Below are 16,981 nucleotides of genomic sequence, written 5' to 3'. Positions count from 1 at the left end.
TGCCTGCCTGTCCCTCTGCGGTACACCGCCTGCCTGCCTGTCCCTCTGCGGTACACCGCCTGCCTTCCTGTCCCTCTGCGGTACACCGCCTGCCTTCCTGTCCCTCTGCGGTACACCGCCTGCCTTCCTGTCCCTCTGCGGTACACCGCCTGCCTTCCTGTCCCTCTGCGGTACACCGCCTGCCTTCCTGTCCCTCTGCGGTACACCGCCTGCCTTCCTGTCCCTCTGCGGTACACCGCCTGCCTGCCTGTCCCTCTGCGGTACACCGCCTGCCTGCCTGTCCCTCTGCGGTACACCGCCTGCCTGCCTGTACCTCACTCTTCCTATAGACACCGCTTGTTCATCAATCACACAATGCCTGGGCCAACTGGTGGGTAAATTATTCCATGCATTGTAATACATGAACAGCTACACACAGTAGTGATATGTGACACCTGTCACACTGATGCAGGAAGCCGCATAGAGTTATATAGTGGGAGGAGCAGGGTCCCCAGCAGCACAGAGTATATCAGGAGATGAGTGATGTGTCAGTGAGGACTGGGCTGCATGTGACAGGGGCAGTGACAAGATGTGAGGAGAGGAATGGAGGCAGCAGGAAGCCACAGACTGAGAGTTATATAGTGGGAGGAGCAGGGTCCCCAGCAGCACAGAGTATATCAGGAAGAAACCTGTGCAAACATGTAGAGAACATAAAAATTCCACAAATATAGGGCTCTGGGCAGGAATTGAGCTCATCACCTCAATGTAGTGGGGCAGCAATGCTTATCACTGTGCAAGTGTGCTACCACTTTTCAGAGTAACCGGAGAGCTTTGGTTTGATATAATGGGATTATTGGGGAGACAAAACAATGACTGAATACTGAATGACGAGCCAGAACCTATTCTAGATCCTTTAATATATACAGTAGTGAAATGTGGATAAAATACAAGTGTGTGTAATAGTGAGGCCTGGCCGCACAGCTGAGGCTCAGACACGGGTGGATAAAAACAGCACCTGTACATGTCCCCTTGCGTTTAGCGTATGTTCGGAATGAGTTTATCACGCTTGGAGAAGGCGCAGCATTAGTACCCACACCCTCAGACCCCGTGCAATCAGGGCAGACTAACGTGGTGCTGGACTGTGAAACGCTGTTATATTGTCACCGCTAGGCTCCGAGTCGCCGTCACCACATGATTCTCTTCCCGCACAGTTTAGGGATATCGATGCCATGGATCAGCCGGATGGGAGTCTGTTCGGGTGGGGTGTTACCAGCGTCTTTGGTCGTGTGATCGAGAGATTTGTTCTTTGTTGGCGTTGTCCAGAACTGGAAAGAATAAGACCCCATTAGTATGATACATGTCACAGCCCCACTGACTGCGCAGAGCTGCGGGGTGTGCGAGGGCTGATGTCATTTACTGAGCAACAATCTGGGCAGAAGACAGCGTGAGACGCTTCATCGGCGCTCCTGTAAGTGTCCTCTGTGATTATTACACGGATAGGGGCGCATTCAGATGGGTACAGTTTCTGCATGTGCAGATGTGAATTTACGCATTTGCGTCAGGAGCGCGGCCAGATGTGACGTTCTATGTAATTAGGCACTTTGTAGCAAGAACTGCAGAGGTGACAGTGGGATCACACGGAACCTCCGTGGCCTGTTTGAGTGTATCTGTATGTACAGGACAGGGACTGATGTGGTGACAGTGGGATCACACGGAACCTCCGTGGCCTGTTGGAGTGTATCTGTGTGTACAGGACAGGGACTGATGTGGTGATAGTGGGATCACACAGAATCTCCGTGGCCTGTTGGAGTGTATCTGTGTGTACAGGACAGGGACTGATGTGGTGATAGTGGGATCACACGGAACCTCCGTGGCCTGTTGGAGTGTATCTGTGTGTACAGGACAGGGACTGATGTGGTGATAGTGGGATCACACACAACCTCCGTGGCCTGTTGGAGTGTATCTGTGTACAGGACAGGGACTGCAGAGGTGACAGTGGGATCACACGGAACCTCCGTGGCCTGTTGGAGTGTATCTGTGTGTACAGGACAGGGACTGATGTGGTGATAGTGGGGTCACACAGAATCTCCGTGGCCTGTTGGAGTGTATCTGTGTGTACAGGACAGGGACTGCTGTGGTGACAGTGAGATCACACAGAATCTCCGTGGCCTGTTGGAGTGTATCTGTGTGTACAGGACAGGGATTGATGTGGTGATAGTGGGATCACATGGAACCTCCGTGGCCTGTTGGAGTGTATCTGTGTGTACAGGACAGGGACTGCAGCGGTGACCATGCAATCACACACAATCTCCGTGGCCTGTTGGAGTGTATCTGTGTGTACAGGACAGGGACTGCAGAGGTGACGGTGGGATCACATGGAACCTCCGTGGCCTGTTGGAGTGTATCTGTGTGTACAGGACAGGGACTGATGTGGTGATAGTGGGATCACACACAACCTCCGTGGCCTGTTGGAGTGTATCTGTGTGTACAGGACAGGGACTGATGTGGTGATAGTGGGATCACACACAACCTCCGTGGCCTGTTGGAGTGTATCTGTGTGTACAGGACAGGGACTGCTGTGGTGATAGTGGGATCACACAGAACCTCCGTGGCCTGTTGGAGTGTATCTGTGTGTACAGGACAGGGACTGCTGTGGTGACAGTGAGATCACACAGAATCTCCGTGGCCTGTTGGAGTGTATCTGTGTGTACAGGACAGGGACTGCAGCGGTGACCACCACAGCAGTCCCTGTCCTGTACACACAGATACACTCCAACAGGCCACGGAGATTCTGTGTAATCTCCGTGGCCTGTTGGAGTGTATCTGTGTGTACAGGACAGGGACTGCAGAGGTGACGGTGGGATCACACAGAATCTCCGTGGCCTGTTGGAGTGTATCTGTGTGTACAGGACAGGGATTGATGTGGTGATAGTGGGATCACATGGAACCTCCGTGGCCTGTTGGAGTGTATCTGTGTGTACAGGACAGGGGCTGCAGAGGTGACAGTGCGATCACACAGAATCTCCGTGGCCTGTTGGAGTGTATCTGTGTGTACAGGACAGGGACTGCTGTGGTGATAGTGGGGTCACACAGAATCTCCGTGGCCTGTTGGAGTGTATCTGTGTACAGGACAGGGACTGCAGAGGTGACGGTGGGATCACAGAGAATCTCCGTGGCCTGTTGGAGTGTATCTGTGTGTACAGGACAGGGACTGATGTGGTGATAGTGGGATCACACAGAATCTCCGTGGCCTGTTGGAGTGTATCTGTGTGTACAGGACAGGGACTGATGTGGTGATAGTGGGATCACACACAACCTCCGTGGCCTGTTGGAGTGTATCTGTGTGTACAGGACAGGGACTGATGTGGTGATAGTGGGATCACATGGAACCTCCGTGGCCTGTTGGAGTGTATCTGTGTGTACAGGACAGGGACTGCTGTGGTGATAGTGGGGTCACACAGAATCTCTGTGGCCTGTTGGAGTGTATCTGTGTGTACAGGACAGGGACTGCAGAGGTGACGGTGGGATCACACAGAACCTTCATGGCCTGTTGGAGTGTATCTGTGTGTACAGGACAGGGACTGCTGTGGTGACAGTGAGATCACACAGAATCTCCGTGGCCTGTTGGAGTGTATCTGTGTGTACAGGACAGGGACTGATGTGGTGATAGTGGGGTCACACAGAATCTCCGTGGCCTGTTGGAGTGTATCTGTGTGTACAGGACAGGGACTGATGTGGTGATAGTGGGATCACACACAACCTCCGTGGCCTGTTGGAGTGTATCTGTGTGTACAGGACAGGGACTGATGTGGTGATAGTGGGATCACACACAACCTCCGTGGCCTGTTGGAGTGTATCTGTGTGTACAGGACAGGGACTGCAGCGGTGACCATGCAATCACACAGAATCTCCGTGGCCTGTTGGAGTGTATCTGTGTGTACAGGACAGGGACTGCAGAGGTGACGGTGGGATCACACAGAATCTCCGTGGCCTGTTGGAGTGTATCTGTGTGTACAGGACAGGGATTGATGTGGTGATAGTGGGATCACATGGAACCTCCGTGGCCTGTTGGAGTGTATCTGTGTGTACAGGACAGGGGCTGCAGAGGTGACAGTGCGATCACACAGAATCTCCGTGGCCTGTTGGAGTGTATCTGTGTGTACAGGACAGGGACTGCTGTGGTGATAGTGGGGTCACACAGAATCTCCGTGGCCTGTTGGAGTGTATCTGTGTACAGGACAGGGACTGCAGAGGTGACGGTGGGATCACAGAGAATCTCCGTGGCCTGTTGGAGTGTATCTGTGTGTACAGGACAGGGACTGATGTGGTGATAGTGGGGTCACACAGAATCTCCGTGGCCTGTTGGAGTGTATCTGTGTGTACAGGACAGGGACTGATGTGGTGATAGTGGGATCACACACAACCTCCGTGGCCTGTTGGAGTGTATCTGTGTGTACAGGACAGGGACTGATGTGGTGATAGTGGGATCACACACAACCTCCGTGGCCTGTTGGAGTGTATCTGTGTGTACAGGACAGGGACTGATGTGGTGATAGTGGGATCACACAGAATCTCCGTGGCCTGTTGGAGTGTATCTGTGTGTACAGGACAGGGACTGATGTGGTGATAGTGGGATCACACACAACCTCCGTGGCCTGTTGGAGTGTATCTGTGTGTACAGGACAGGGACTGATGTGGTGATAGTGGGATCACATGGAACCTCCGTGGCCTGTTGGAGTGTATCTGTGTGTACAGGACAGGGACTGCTGTGGTGATAGTGGGGTCACACAGAATCTCTGTGGCCTGTTGGAGTGTATCTGTGTGTACAGGACAGGGACTGCAGAGGTGACGGTGGGATCACACAGAACCTTCATGGCCTGTTGGAGTGTATCTGTGTGTACAGGACAGGGACTGCTGTGGTGACAGTGAGATCACACAGAATCTCCGTGGCCTGTTGGAGTGTATCTGTGTGTACAGGACAGGGACTGCAGCGGTGACCATGCAATCACACAGAATCTCCGTGGCCTGTTGGAGTGTATCTGTGTGTACAGGACAGGGACTGCAGAGGTGACGGTGGGATCACACAGAATCTCCGTGGCCTGTTGGAGTGTATCTGTGTGTACAGGACAGGGATTGATGTGGTGATAGTGGGATCACATGGAACCTCCGTGGCCTGTTGGAGTGTATCTGTGTGTACAGGACAGGGACTGCTGTGGTGATAGTGGGGTCACACAGAATCTCTGTGGCCTGTTGGAGTGTATCTGTGTGTACTGGACAGGGACTGCTGTGGTGATAGTGGGGTCACACAGAATCTCTGTGGCCTGTTGGAGTGCATCTGTGTGTACAGGACAGGGACTGCAGCGGTGACCATGCAATCACACACAATCTCCGTGGCCTGTTGGAGTGTATCTGTGTGTACAGGACAGGGACTGCAGAGGTGACGGTGGGATCACACACAACCTCCGTGGCCTGTTGGAGTGTATCTGTGTGTACAGGACAGGGACTGATGTGGTGATAGTGGGATCACACACAACCTCCGTGGCCTGTTGGAGTGTATCTGTGTGTACAGGACAGGGACTGATGTGGTGATAGTGGGATCACACACAACCTCCGTGGCCTGTTGGAGTGTATCTGTGTGTACAAGACAGGGACTGATGTGGTGACAGTGAAATCACACACAATCTCCGTGGCCTGTTGGAGTGTATCTGTGTGTACAGGACAGGGACTGCAGCGGTGACCATGCAATCACACAGAACCTTCGTGGCCTGTTGGAGTGTATCTGTGTGTACAGGACAGGGACTGCTGTGGTGATAGTGGGATCACACAGAACCTCCGTGGCCTGTTGGAGTGTATCTGTGTGTACAAGACAGGGACTGCAGCGGTGACCATGCAATCACACAGAATCTCCGTGGCCTGTTGGAGTGTATCTGTGTGTACAGGACAGGGACTGCAGAGGTGACGGTGGGATCACACAGAATCTCCGTGGCCTGTTGGAGTGTATCTGTGTGTACAGGACAGGGATTGATGTGGTGATAGTGGGATCACATGGAACCTCCGTGGCCTGTTGGAGTGTATCTGTGTGTACAGGACAGGGACTGCAGCGGTGACCATGCAATCACACACAATCTCCGTGGCCTGTTGGAGTGTATCTGTGTGTACAGGACAGGGACTGCAGAGGTGACGGTGGGATCACACAGAATCTCCGTGGCCTGTTGGAGTGTATCTGTGTGTACAGGACAGGGACTGCTGTGGTGATAGTGGGATCACACAGAACCTCCGTGGCCTGTTGGAGTGTATCTGTGTGTACAGGACAGGGACTGCAGCGGTGACCATGCAATCACACACAATCTCCGTGGCCTGTTGGAGTGTATCTGTGTGTACAGGACAGGGACTGCAGCGGTGACCATGCAATCGCACACAATCTCCGTGGCCTGTTGGAGTGTATCTGTGTGTACAGGACAGGGACTGCTGTGGTGATAGTGGGGTCACACAGAATCTCCGTGGCCTGTTGGAGTGTATCTGTGTGTACAGGACAGGGACTGCAGCGGTGACCTTGCAATCACACAGAATCTCCGTGGCCTGTTGGAGTGTATCTGTGTGTACAGGACAGGGACTGCAGAGGTGACGGTGGGATCACACAGAATCTCCGTGGCCTGTATCTGTGTGTACAGGACAGGGACTGATGTGGTGATAGTGGGATCACATGGAATCTCCGTGGCCTGTTGGAGTGTATCTGTGTGTACAGGACAGGGGCCGCTGTGGTGACAGTGGGATCACACGGAACCTCCGTGGCCTGTTGGAGTGTATCTGTGTGTACAGGACAGGGGCCGCTGTGGTGACAGTGGGATCACACGGAACCTCCGTGGCCTGTTGGAGTGTATCTGTGTGTACAGGACAGGGACTGATGTGGTGATAGTGGGATCACACGGAACCTCCGTGGCTTGTTGGAGTGTATCTGTGTGTACAGGACAGGGGCCGCTGTGGTGACAGTGGGATCACACGGAACCTCCGTGGCCTGTTGGAGTGTATCTGTGTGTACAGGACAGGGACTGATGTTGTGATAGTGGGATCACACGGAACCTCCGTGGCCTGTTGGAGTGTATCTGTGTGTACAGTGCAGGGACCATGCAATCACACAGAACCTCTGTGACTTACTGCAGCGTGAACGGGGCAGGGAAGCCTGTGTCTGACGAATGTCTTGTAGCTAGCATGGGGCGGTACAAATTATTCCAGTTGCGGCAGGTGGTGTATAATGTGCGGCGTGATCACTGCTTGCAGGCGCATGGGTCACCGCATTAGCGATACGGAAACGCGCGTTAGCATCCAGTAGTAACAGTGACTGCTACAACTACACCCCATAATCGTCCGCTCTCCAGTCCAAATGCGGCCGCAGTATGAATGTAAATGGAATACCCGTGACTATACACAAGCCCTAATGCATACGCATCGCCCTATCCCATTTTTCCGTATGCCAGTGCAGCTGTCTCTATTCCTATTGGCACTTACACCTACCCTACACTCTGTACCTGCCCCCTGGCTCAGGGCCCTGCGTATGGCGCGACTGTGGACGATTATTTTTCCAGTTTCCCTAAAGCAGACTTCACCAACCAGCTCCCTTTAGTTGTGGAACTACACATCTCAGCATGCCTGTTACGACTCAAGAACTGCTGACTGCCCTGAGTTCTCCAAGTGGCTTCTGTATTCTACATGTGAATCCTTTTGTGTAGAAACGCTTTCATTCCACGCGGTAACGGAACATATTACTCATGTACCAATATCTTGCAGATGTTCTGAAGGTCTTGTTTGGGGGCAGCAGTGGGCCCGTGTCATACTGACCTGCTCTGTCTTGGTCTGGTGAGTTCCCAGCTGCAGGATTCCCCTCCTGTCTGCGCTCTGGCCCTTGTGCGCCTCTCTGGCCATTTGCCGGTGCTGGCGCTGCGTGTGCTGGGCGCTGGCAGAGCAGCTGAGATCGCTAATCAGGTCCGACTTGAAGACTTTCCACCGGTTCTGCTCCAGGAAGATTCTGCAGAGATCATTGTCGCTGGGGTGGGAGACACGACTGAATGAGAGAGAGGATCTCCATTTGTCAGCATTACAGATCACCGGCCTGGCATCGGTGAGGGTATATAGCCGAGAGATAGCTGCTTTGTGGTTATACAAGGGCTCGGGAGAAGTGTGGCAAGAAAATGGAAACAGTAGTGTTGAAAAGAAGAACTCTAATACACATTGGGAATGATCCATGTTTGTAAGTAAAGCAACAAAGCAAACAACTGGGTAACGCCATGCTGCACTGCAGGGGGGGCAGATGTAACATGTGCAGAGAGAGTTAGTTAGATTTGGGTGGGGTGTGTTCAAACTGAAATCTAAATTGCAGTGTAAGAGTAAAGCAGCCGGTATTTACCCTGCACAGAAACAATATACATGTAGTTGCTCCCCTTGCATGGAAGCATGGTTTATTCCAGACAGTTTCTTGCTTGTTTTGCTTTACTTACACACATGAATCGGGTCCATTAAACGTATGCTGTAATAAATGTAATTAGTACAGTATAACATGAAATAATGTATGTATTATTGCCGCTTCTGTTTGCAGCACATAATGTAAGTGCTAGTGTTCATTCTAGCACCCTGCACCTTTCAAATTCTGTGCAGTTCCTCTTTCCTGCCTGGGGAGTTGCTCTCTGCTGTGCTGCTTCTCAGCACACTCTGATCTGTTACTCAGTGCTGTGATTCAGACCTGTGTGTGCTGAGAAGCACCATTGCAGAGAGTGACACCACAGGCAGGAAATAGGAACTGCACAGGATTTGAAAGGTGCAGGGTGCTAGAATGAACACTATAAGTGCACGTGGGTATGTACCGTGTGTCGGGACTCTATAGCTTACGTTAATACTGTTATCACTTAACAACGAACTACGGGGCTGATTCAGACCCTGTATTTCTGCACATATGCACGTACGCCGGTACATGTGCAAGGTCCTAAACTGTGTTCTCTGCAGAGCGCAGTGTAAGACCTGGAGGGGGGACGGGAACGGGCTGTAGATGCTCTGTTTTAGGGGCGTGGTCCGGACAACGCAGACATGTCCGGACCATTTGCGGGGCGGGCTGTGGCGTTGCGTCACGCAGCCGATGCAGAGGGCTACTCGAAACATGCAAAAGCATCGCCGCCGTGCGGGGAAGGGGGGATAGATCTGGCATGTGGGATGGACTTGTCCTGTGCTGGGCGTATACCCCGCATGACAGAGAAAATGATCGTAGATGTCCGTTTTCTCCCACTTCTACGGTCCGGTCTGAATTGGGCCTTATGGGCTTATGGACCGATTTCTATCCTGAGCTACGTTTTCTGTGCAGGCGGCCCCGTGGGCATCACCTACCTGGGATAAGGAGCGATCCTCTCCTTCAGCTTTCTCAGGGTGGTAAGGTCAGCCAGCTCCGAAAACTTGTCCAGCTTGATGCGAATGACCTCTGCACCGCTGCTGATTATAACCATAGGGCGGGGGTCCCGCTGGAGCGCAGGGGGCAGGAAGCTCAGGCTCTGATGGGGGACATGTGGATTTTAGCTGTCTTTGTGTTATATTTTTTTAAATAATCAAAATTCTGAAAGTTTCATATATAAAGATCAGATGCAAAATCCACAGTTCTGTGCTACCCTGACTTCAAAGCTCGCACTGGTCGGCTTCTGCGATGGACCAAGAACAAGACAGGTTGTTCCATTCACACTTTCAATTACATCTCTCTGGCCCGTTACTGACTTTACACTGATTTGTATGAATCCACCAATCTGTACAGAATTCCTCCGTTACCTAGGAGACTGCACAGCAATCCCAGCTGTACAGCTTTAGGATACTCTGCAGTGATGCAAGATAGAAAAGTGCCACCATGTAAGCAGCTTAGTAAACACGCCAGGTTTCAGCCAATGGTATGCTGTGTTATATCACATTGCAAATTATATTGTTGTGTAAGATCTTTATTTCTGTTATATTAGGACACAAGGAAACGTGCTCAGTGTATACCGGCGGCTTCATCTCTTATTCCAAAAACTAAACAGCCTAGGGTTCTGGTCACATAACTCTATACTACCGCTGTACCTGATGGTTTGACAGCCGGCCTTGTCTTTCAAAGCAAGCCTCAATGTAATCTACGTCCACGTCTCTCTGCAATGATAATGCAAAACTGAAAACATCTCAGGCTGAGGGAGGAATCATTCTAAATAGAAAACAAAAGTCAGTGTTTCCCCAATAGTCATTAATGCTCTGTTACATTTATTCTGGAACTCATATTACACATGATCCGAAGAGCAGAATTACTTCTATAGGTGCTGACACTAGTCTGTTACCTATGGGCATTCCTCCTCCCTGCGCTCTTCAGCCTGTTACCTATGGGCATTCCTCCTCCCTGCTCTCACCAGCCTGTTACCTATGGGCATTCCTCCTCCCTGCTCTCACCAGCCTGTTACCTATGGGCATTCCTCCTCCCTGCTCTCTTCAGCCTGTTACCTATGGGCATTCCTTCTCTCCCTGCTCTCACCAGCCTGTTACCTATGGGCATTCCTTCTCTCCCTGCTCTCACCAGCCTGTTACCTATGGGCATTCCTCCTCCCTGCTCTCACCAGCCTGTTACCTATGGGCATTCCTCCTCCCTGCTCTCACCAGCCTGTTACCTATGGGCATTCCTTCTCTCCCTGCTCTCTCCAGCCTGTTACCTATGGGCATTCCTCCTCCCTGCTCTCTCCAGCCTGTTACCTATGGGCATTCCTCCTCCCTGCTCTCACCAGCCTGTTACCTATGGGCATTCCTTCTCTCCCTGCTCTCACCAGCCTGTTACCTATGGGCATTCCTCCTCCCTGCTCTCACCAGCCTGTTACCTATAGGCATTCCTCCTCCCTGCTCTCACCAGCCTGTTACGTATGGGCATTGCTCCTCCCTGCTCTCTCCAGCCTGTTACCTATGGGCATACCGCTCTCCCTGCTCTCACCAGCCTGTTACCTATGGGCATTCCTCCTCCCTGCTCTCACCAGCCTGTTACCTATAGGCATTCCTCCTCCCTGCTCTCTCCAGCCTGTTACCTATGGGCATTCCTTCTCCCTGCTCTCTCCAGCCTGTTACCTATGGGCATTCCTCCTCCCTGCTCTCTCTAGCCTGTTACCTATGGGCATTCCTCCTCCCTGCTCTCTCCAGCCTGTTACCTATGGGCATTCCTCCTCCCTGCTCTCTCCAGCCTGTTACCTATGGGCATTCCTTCTCTCCCTGCTCTCTCCAGCCTGTTACCTATGGGCATTCCTTCTGTCCCAGCTCTCACCAGCCTGTTACCTATGGGCATTCCTTCTCTCCCTGCTCTCTTCAGCCTGTTACCTATGGGCATTCCTTCTCCCTGCTCTCTCCAGCCTGTTACCTATGGGCATTCCTCCTCCCTGCTCTCTCCAGCCTGTTACCTATGGGCATTCCTTCTCTCTCTGCTCTCTCCAGCCTGTTACCTATGGGCATTCCTCCTCCCTGCTCTCTCCAGCCTGTTACCTATGGGCATTCTTCCTCCCTGTTCTCACCAGCCTGTTACCTATGGGCATACTGCCTCCCTGCTGATGAGCTCTCTCCAGCCTGTTACCTATGGGCATTCCTTCTCTCCCTGCTCTCTCCAGCCTGTTACCTATGGCATTCCTCCTCCCTGCTCTCTCCAGCCTGTTACCTATGGGCATTCCTCCTCCCTGCTCTCACCAGCCTGTTACCTATGGGCATACTGCCTCCCTGCTCTCACCAGCCTGTTACCTATGGGCATTTCTCCTCCCTGCTCTCACCAGCCTGTTAGCTATGGGCATTCCTCCTCCCTGCTCTCACCAGACTGTTACCTATGGGCATTCATCCTCCCTGCTCTCACCAGCCTGTTAGCTATGGGCATTCATCCTCCCTGCTCTCACCAGCCTGTTAGCTATGGGCATTCCTCCTCCCTGCTCTCTCCAGCCTGTTACCTATGGGCATTCCTCCTCCCTGCTCTCTCCAGCCTGTTACCTATGGGCATTCCTCCTCCCTGCTCTCGACAGCCTTTTACCTATGGGCATTCCTCCTCCCTGCTCTCACCAGACTGTTACCTATGGGCATTCCTCCTCCCTGCTCTCCCCAGTCTGTTACCTATGGGCATTCCTCCTCCCTGTTACCTATGGACATTCCTCCTCCCTGCTCGCTTCAGCCTGTTACCTATGGGCATTCCTCCTCCCTGCTCTCTTCAGCCTGTTACCTATGGGCATTCCTCCTCCCTGCTCTCACCAGCCTGTTACCTATGGGCATTCCTCCTCCCTGTTACCTATGGACATTCCTCCTCCCTGCTCGCTTCAGCCTGTTACCTATGGACATTCCTCCTCCCTGCTCTCTTCAGCCTGTTACCTATGGACATTCCTCCTCCCTGCTCTCGCCAGCCTGTTACCTATGGGCATTCCTCCTCCCTGCTCTCGCCAGCCTGTTAGCTATGGGCATTCCTCCTCCCTGCTCTCACCAGCCTGTTACCTATGGGCATTCCTCCTCCCTGCTCGCTCCAGCCTGTTACCTATGGGCATTCCTCCTCCCTGCTCTCACCAGCCTGTTACCTATAGGCATTCCTCCCCCCTGTTACCCATGGACTTTCCTCCTCCCTGCTCTCGACAGCCTTTTACCTATGGGCATTCCTCCTCCATGTTACCTATGGGCATTCCTCCTCCATGTTACCTATGGACATTCCTCCTCCCTGTTACCTATGGACATTCCTCCTCCCTGCTCTCGACAGCCTCTTACCTATGGGCATTCCTCCTCCCTGCTCTCACCAGACTGTTACCTATGGGCATTCCTCCTCCCTGCTCTCTCCAGCCTGTTACCTATGAGCATTCCTTCTCTCCCTGCTCTCTCCAGCCTGTTACCTGTGGGCATTCCTCCTCCCTGCTCTCTCCAGCCTGTTACTTATGGGCATTGCTCCTCCCTGCTCTCTCCAGCCTGTTACCTATGGGCATTCCTTCTCTCCCTGCTCTCTCCAGGCTGTCACCTATGGGCATTCCCCCTCCCTGCTCTCTCCAGCCTGTTACCTATGGGCATAACCCCTCCCTGCTCTCACCAGCCTGTTACCTATGGGCATTCCTCCTCCCTGTTCTCACCAGACTGTTACCAATGGGCATTCCTCCTCCCTGCTCTCACCAGCCTTTTACCTATGGGCATTCCTCCTCCCTGTTCTCACCAGACTGTTACCAATGGGCATTCCTCCTCCCTGCTCTCACCAGACTGTTACCTATGGGCATTCCTTCTCCCTGCTCTCTCCAGCCTGTTACCTATGGGCATTCCTCCTCCCTCCATCCTTTTACCTATGGGCATTCCTCCTCCCTCCATCCTTTTACCTATGGGCATTCCTCCTCCCTCCATCCTTTTACCTATGGGCATTCCTCCTCCCTGTTACCTATGGACATTCCTCCTCCCTGCTCTTGCCAGCCTGTTACCTATGGGCATTCCTCCTCCCTGCTCTCACCAGCCTTTTACCGATGGGCATTCCTCCTCCTCCCTGCTCTCACCAGACTGTTACCTATGGGCATTCCTCCTCCCTGCTCTCACCAGACTGTTACCTATGGGCATTCCTCCTCCCTGCTCTCTCCAGCCTGTTACCTATGGGCATTCCTCCTCCCTGCTCTCGCCAGCCTGTTAGCTATGGGCATTCCTCCTCCCTGCTCTCACCAGCCTGTTACCTATGGGCATTCCTCCTCCCTGCTCTCTCCAGCCTGTTACCTATGAGCATTCCTCCTCCCTGCTCTCTCCAGCCTGTTACCTGTGGGCATACCGCCTCCCTGCTCTCACCAGCCTGTTACCTGTGGGCATTCCTCCTCCCTGCTCTCACCAGCCTGTTACCTGTGGGCATTCCTCCTCCCAGCTCTCTCCAGCCTGTTACCTATGGGCATTCCTCATCACTGAGCTTTTACAGTGGAGACTAGTACAGAGCAGGAAATGGTAGGAGCTTGTTACATACCACAGGCTGTTAGCGGTCCCACACTGTCTGTCTACATGCTTCCATACAGTGGCTGTCTGCACTCTGGTGGATGATTAGAGCAATCCAGCAATCAATCAGCATGCTGGCAGCCATTCACTGGCTGGAGACAGGTAGAGAATGTTGTCTGGCCGCTCTGATTGTATGACCACCACCCACCTGTGCTTGGAGGCCCCTAGAATTGTGGGGCCTATGGCAGCTGCCCCGTGTGCCTGTACGTTAAGATTGCCCTACATAGGCAAATATAGCAGCAATTGCACAATTCTGTGTAAATAACCTCCAGTATTGTGGTTGTTCTAAATGGACTATGGGCCTAATTCAGACCTGATCGCAGCAGCAAATTTGTTAGCAGTTGGGCAAAACCATGTGCACTGCAGGGGAGGCAGATGTAACGTGCAGAGAGAGTTAGATTTGGGTGGGGTGTGTTCAATCTGCAATCTAAATTGCAGTGTAAAAATAAAGCAGCCAGTATTTACCCTGCACAGAAACAAAATAACCCACCCAAATCTAACTCTCTGCAAATGTTACATCTGCCTCCTCTGCAGTGCACATGGTTTTGCCCAACTGCTAACAAAATTCCTGCTGCGATCAACTCAGAATTACCCCCCATGGGGGTCATTCTGAGTTGTTCGCGCGTTGCCGATTTTCGCTATACTGCGATTATCCGCTAACTGCGCATGCGCAATGTTCGCAGAGCGCATGCGCCTAGTTATTTTACACAAAAGGTAGGTATTTTACTCACGGCATTACAAAGTTTTTTCATCGCTGTCCTGATCGTAGTGTGATTGACAGGAAGTGGGTGTTTCTGGGCGGAAACTGGACGTTTTATGGGAGTGTGCGGAAAAACGCAGGCGTTCGAGTTGCAAAACGCAGGAGTGGCTGGAGAAACGGGGGAGTGGTTGGGCAAACGCTGGGTGTGTTTGTGACGTCAAACCAGGAACGAAAAGGACTGAGCTGATCGCAGTTTAGAAGTAAGTCTGGAGCTACTCAGAAACTGCTAAGAAATTTCTATTCGCAATTCTGCTAATCTTTCGTTCGCAATTCTGCTAAGCTAAGATACACTCCCAGAGGGCGGCGGCTTAGCGTGAGCAATGCTGCTAAAACAGCTAGCGAGCGAACAACTCTGAATCACCCCCCATGTGCACTGCAGGGGGGGCAGATATAACATGTGCAGAGAGAGTTAGATTTGGGTGGGGTGTGTTCAAACTGAAATCTAAATTGCAGTGTAAAACTATAGCAGCCAGTATTTACCCTGCACAGTAACAATATAACCCACCCAAATCTAACTCTCTCTGCACATGTTACATCTGCCCCACCTGCAGTGCACATGGTTTTGCCCAACTGCTAACAAATTTACTGCTGCGATCAACTCTGAATTACCACCTATGAGTAGACAGAAATATAGGAGGTCTCACAAAGTACTGGGCAGGATGCACAGAATCTATGCGGAGGTAGACGGCCGCCATGAGGTCACTCGGGACATCCTGGTTTACGGGTTCTTCAGAGCAGGACACGGGAAGGTCATATCTGCTGTCTAGATCTTCCAGGGGGTAGAGCCTAGCGGATAATCACAGACAATGGGCGTCAATGTGTATTATATGCTACCTATGACTTGTGTATTATACGTACAGAGCGGGGCCGGATCCTGGTGTGCAGAAAAGCGTCTGTACAATACCTGGCAATGCTGCAGGGAAGTGGCTGTACAATACCTGGCAATGCTGCAGGAGGGGTCTGAGCAATACATGGCAATGCAGCAGGGAAGCGGCTGTACAATACCTGGCAATGCTGCAGGAGGGGTCTGTACAATACCTGGCAATGCAGCAGGGAAGCGGCTGTACAATACCTGGCAATGCTGCAGGAGGGGTCTGTACAATACCTGGCAATGCTGCAGGAGGTGTCTGTAGGAACAAGCTGCCTCCTGCCAGCATCTGCTATTGTGCTGCATCCAGTCACCCGGTCACAGCCCCCGGCCCGCTGCGGAAGCCGAAGCTTACCATATCTGGCCATTGGATCTCTTTTTTGCCGGGAGCCAGGAAACGCTGCTTTCTCCTTCATCCACTAGGGGCCACTGGAGTGCTCTTACAATATGGGGGTCCCTAATGCGCATGCTGTGGTTAAAGGGGGGGCTGAGCGCGATCCCGCGGGCCCCATCCAGCACGTGCGTAATGCTCCCACCATCAGATTTGTATGTAAACCATTGGGCCCGGTGTCAGGAGCCAGCAGGTACAGTGTTATATTCCTGGTCTCAGGTCATAGGACAGGAGTTGTCAACCTCTAATTTTCCTATACTGATCTAGGGCAAACGTACCAGTAGCCGGAGGCTGTTACCCAGACGTCCCAGCATCACCCCAGACCGTGCGCAGACGGTAACATTTCTAAGGGTTACATGTCCGAATACACAACGTCATTTTATGTATTTTCTGCTTTCAGTTGTATAAATGCATTTTCATAGTGTATAAGAGATATAGATTTGTATCTATAGTACATTAGTCACAGAGATGTATTCGTATGAAGCTGCTGCACAACCTGTCATTGCCCAGGTCAGAAGTCATCCCATTATTTCCGTGGTTTCCATCTGTTACAAAGAGAAATGGAATAAGGACAGTAATATACAGACTGATGTAGATTACCACATCATGTATCATCGATCACACGTACATCTCCCACCCCCCTGATCCCGATCACACGTACATCTCCCACCCCCCTGATCCCGATCACACGTACATCTCCCACCCCCCTGATCCCGATCACACGTACATCTCCCACCCCCCTGATCCCGATCACACGTACATCTCCCACCCCCCTGATCCCGATCACACGTACATCTCCCACCCCCCTGATCCCGATCACACGTACATCTCCCACCCCCCTGATCCCGATCACACGTACATCTCCCACCCCCCTGATCCCGATCACACGTACATCTCCCACCCCCCTGATCCCGATCACACGTACATCTCCCACCCCCCTGATCCCGATCACACGTACATCTCCCACCCCCCTGATCCCGATCACACGTAC

General features: G+C 52.3%; 1 protein-coding gene across 1 annotated transcript in view; it reads right to left on the bottom strand.

Annotated features, from left to right (window-relative positions):
- Window positions 1-925: 925 nt before the first annotated feature.
- The window catches only part of LOC134929699 (cyclic nucleotide-binding domain-containing protein 2-like), a 42,570-nt gene continuing 26,514 nt past the window's right edge, over window positions 926-16,981 (bottom strand). The window contains exons 8-10 of the mRNA XM_063925277.1: window positions 9,349-9,509; window positions 7,816-8,020; window positions 926-1,304 (exon numbers count right to left, since the gene is read on the bottom strand). Of these exons, the coding sequence (XP_063781347.1) occupies window positions 1,164-1,304; window positions 7,816-8,020; window positions 9,349-9,509 (507 nt within the window). The 3' untranslated portion in view covers window positions 926-1,163. The remainder of the gene's footprint in view (window positions 1,305-7,815; window positions 8,021-9,348; window positions 9,510-16,981) is intronic.

The sequence above is a fragment of the Pseudophryne corroboree genome, chromosome 5 (genome assembly GCF_028390025.1).
Source record: "Pseudophryne corroboree isolate aPseCor3 chromosome 5, aPseCor3.hap2, whole genome shotgun sequence".
Lineage (NCBI taxonomy): Eukaryota > Metazoa > Chordata > Amphibia > Anura > Myobatrachidae > Pseudophryne > Pseudophryne corroboree.
Note: the sequence above shows the minus strand (reverse complement) of the source record. Positions and strands in the feature narration are given on the sequence as shown.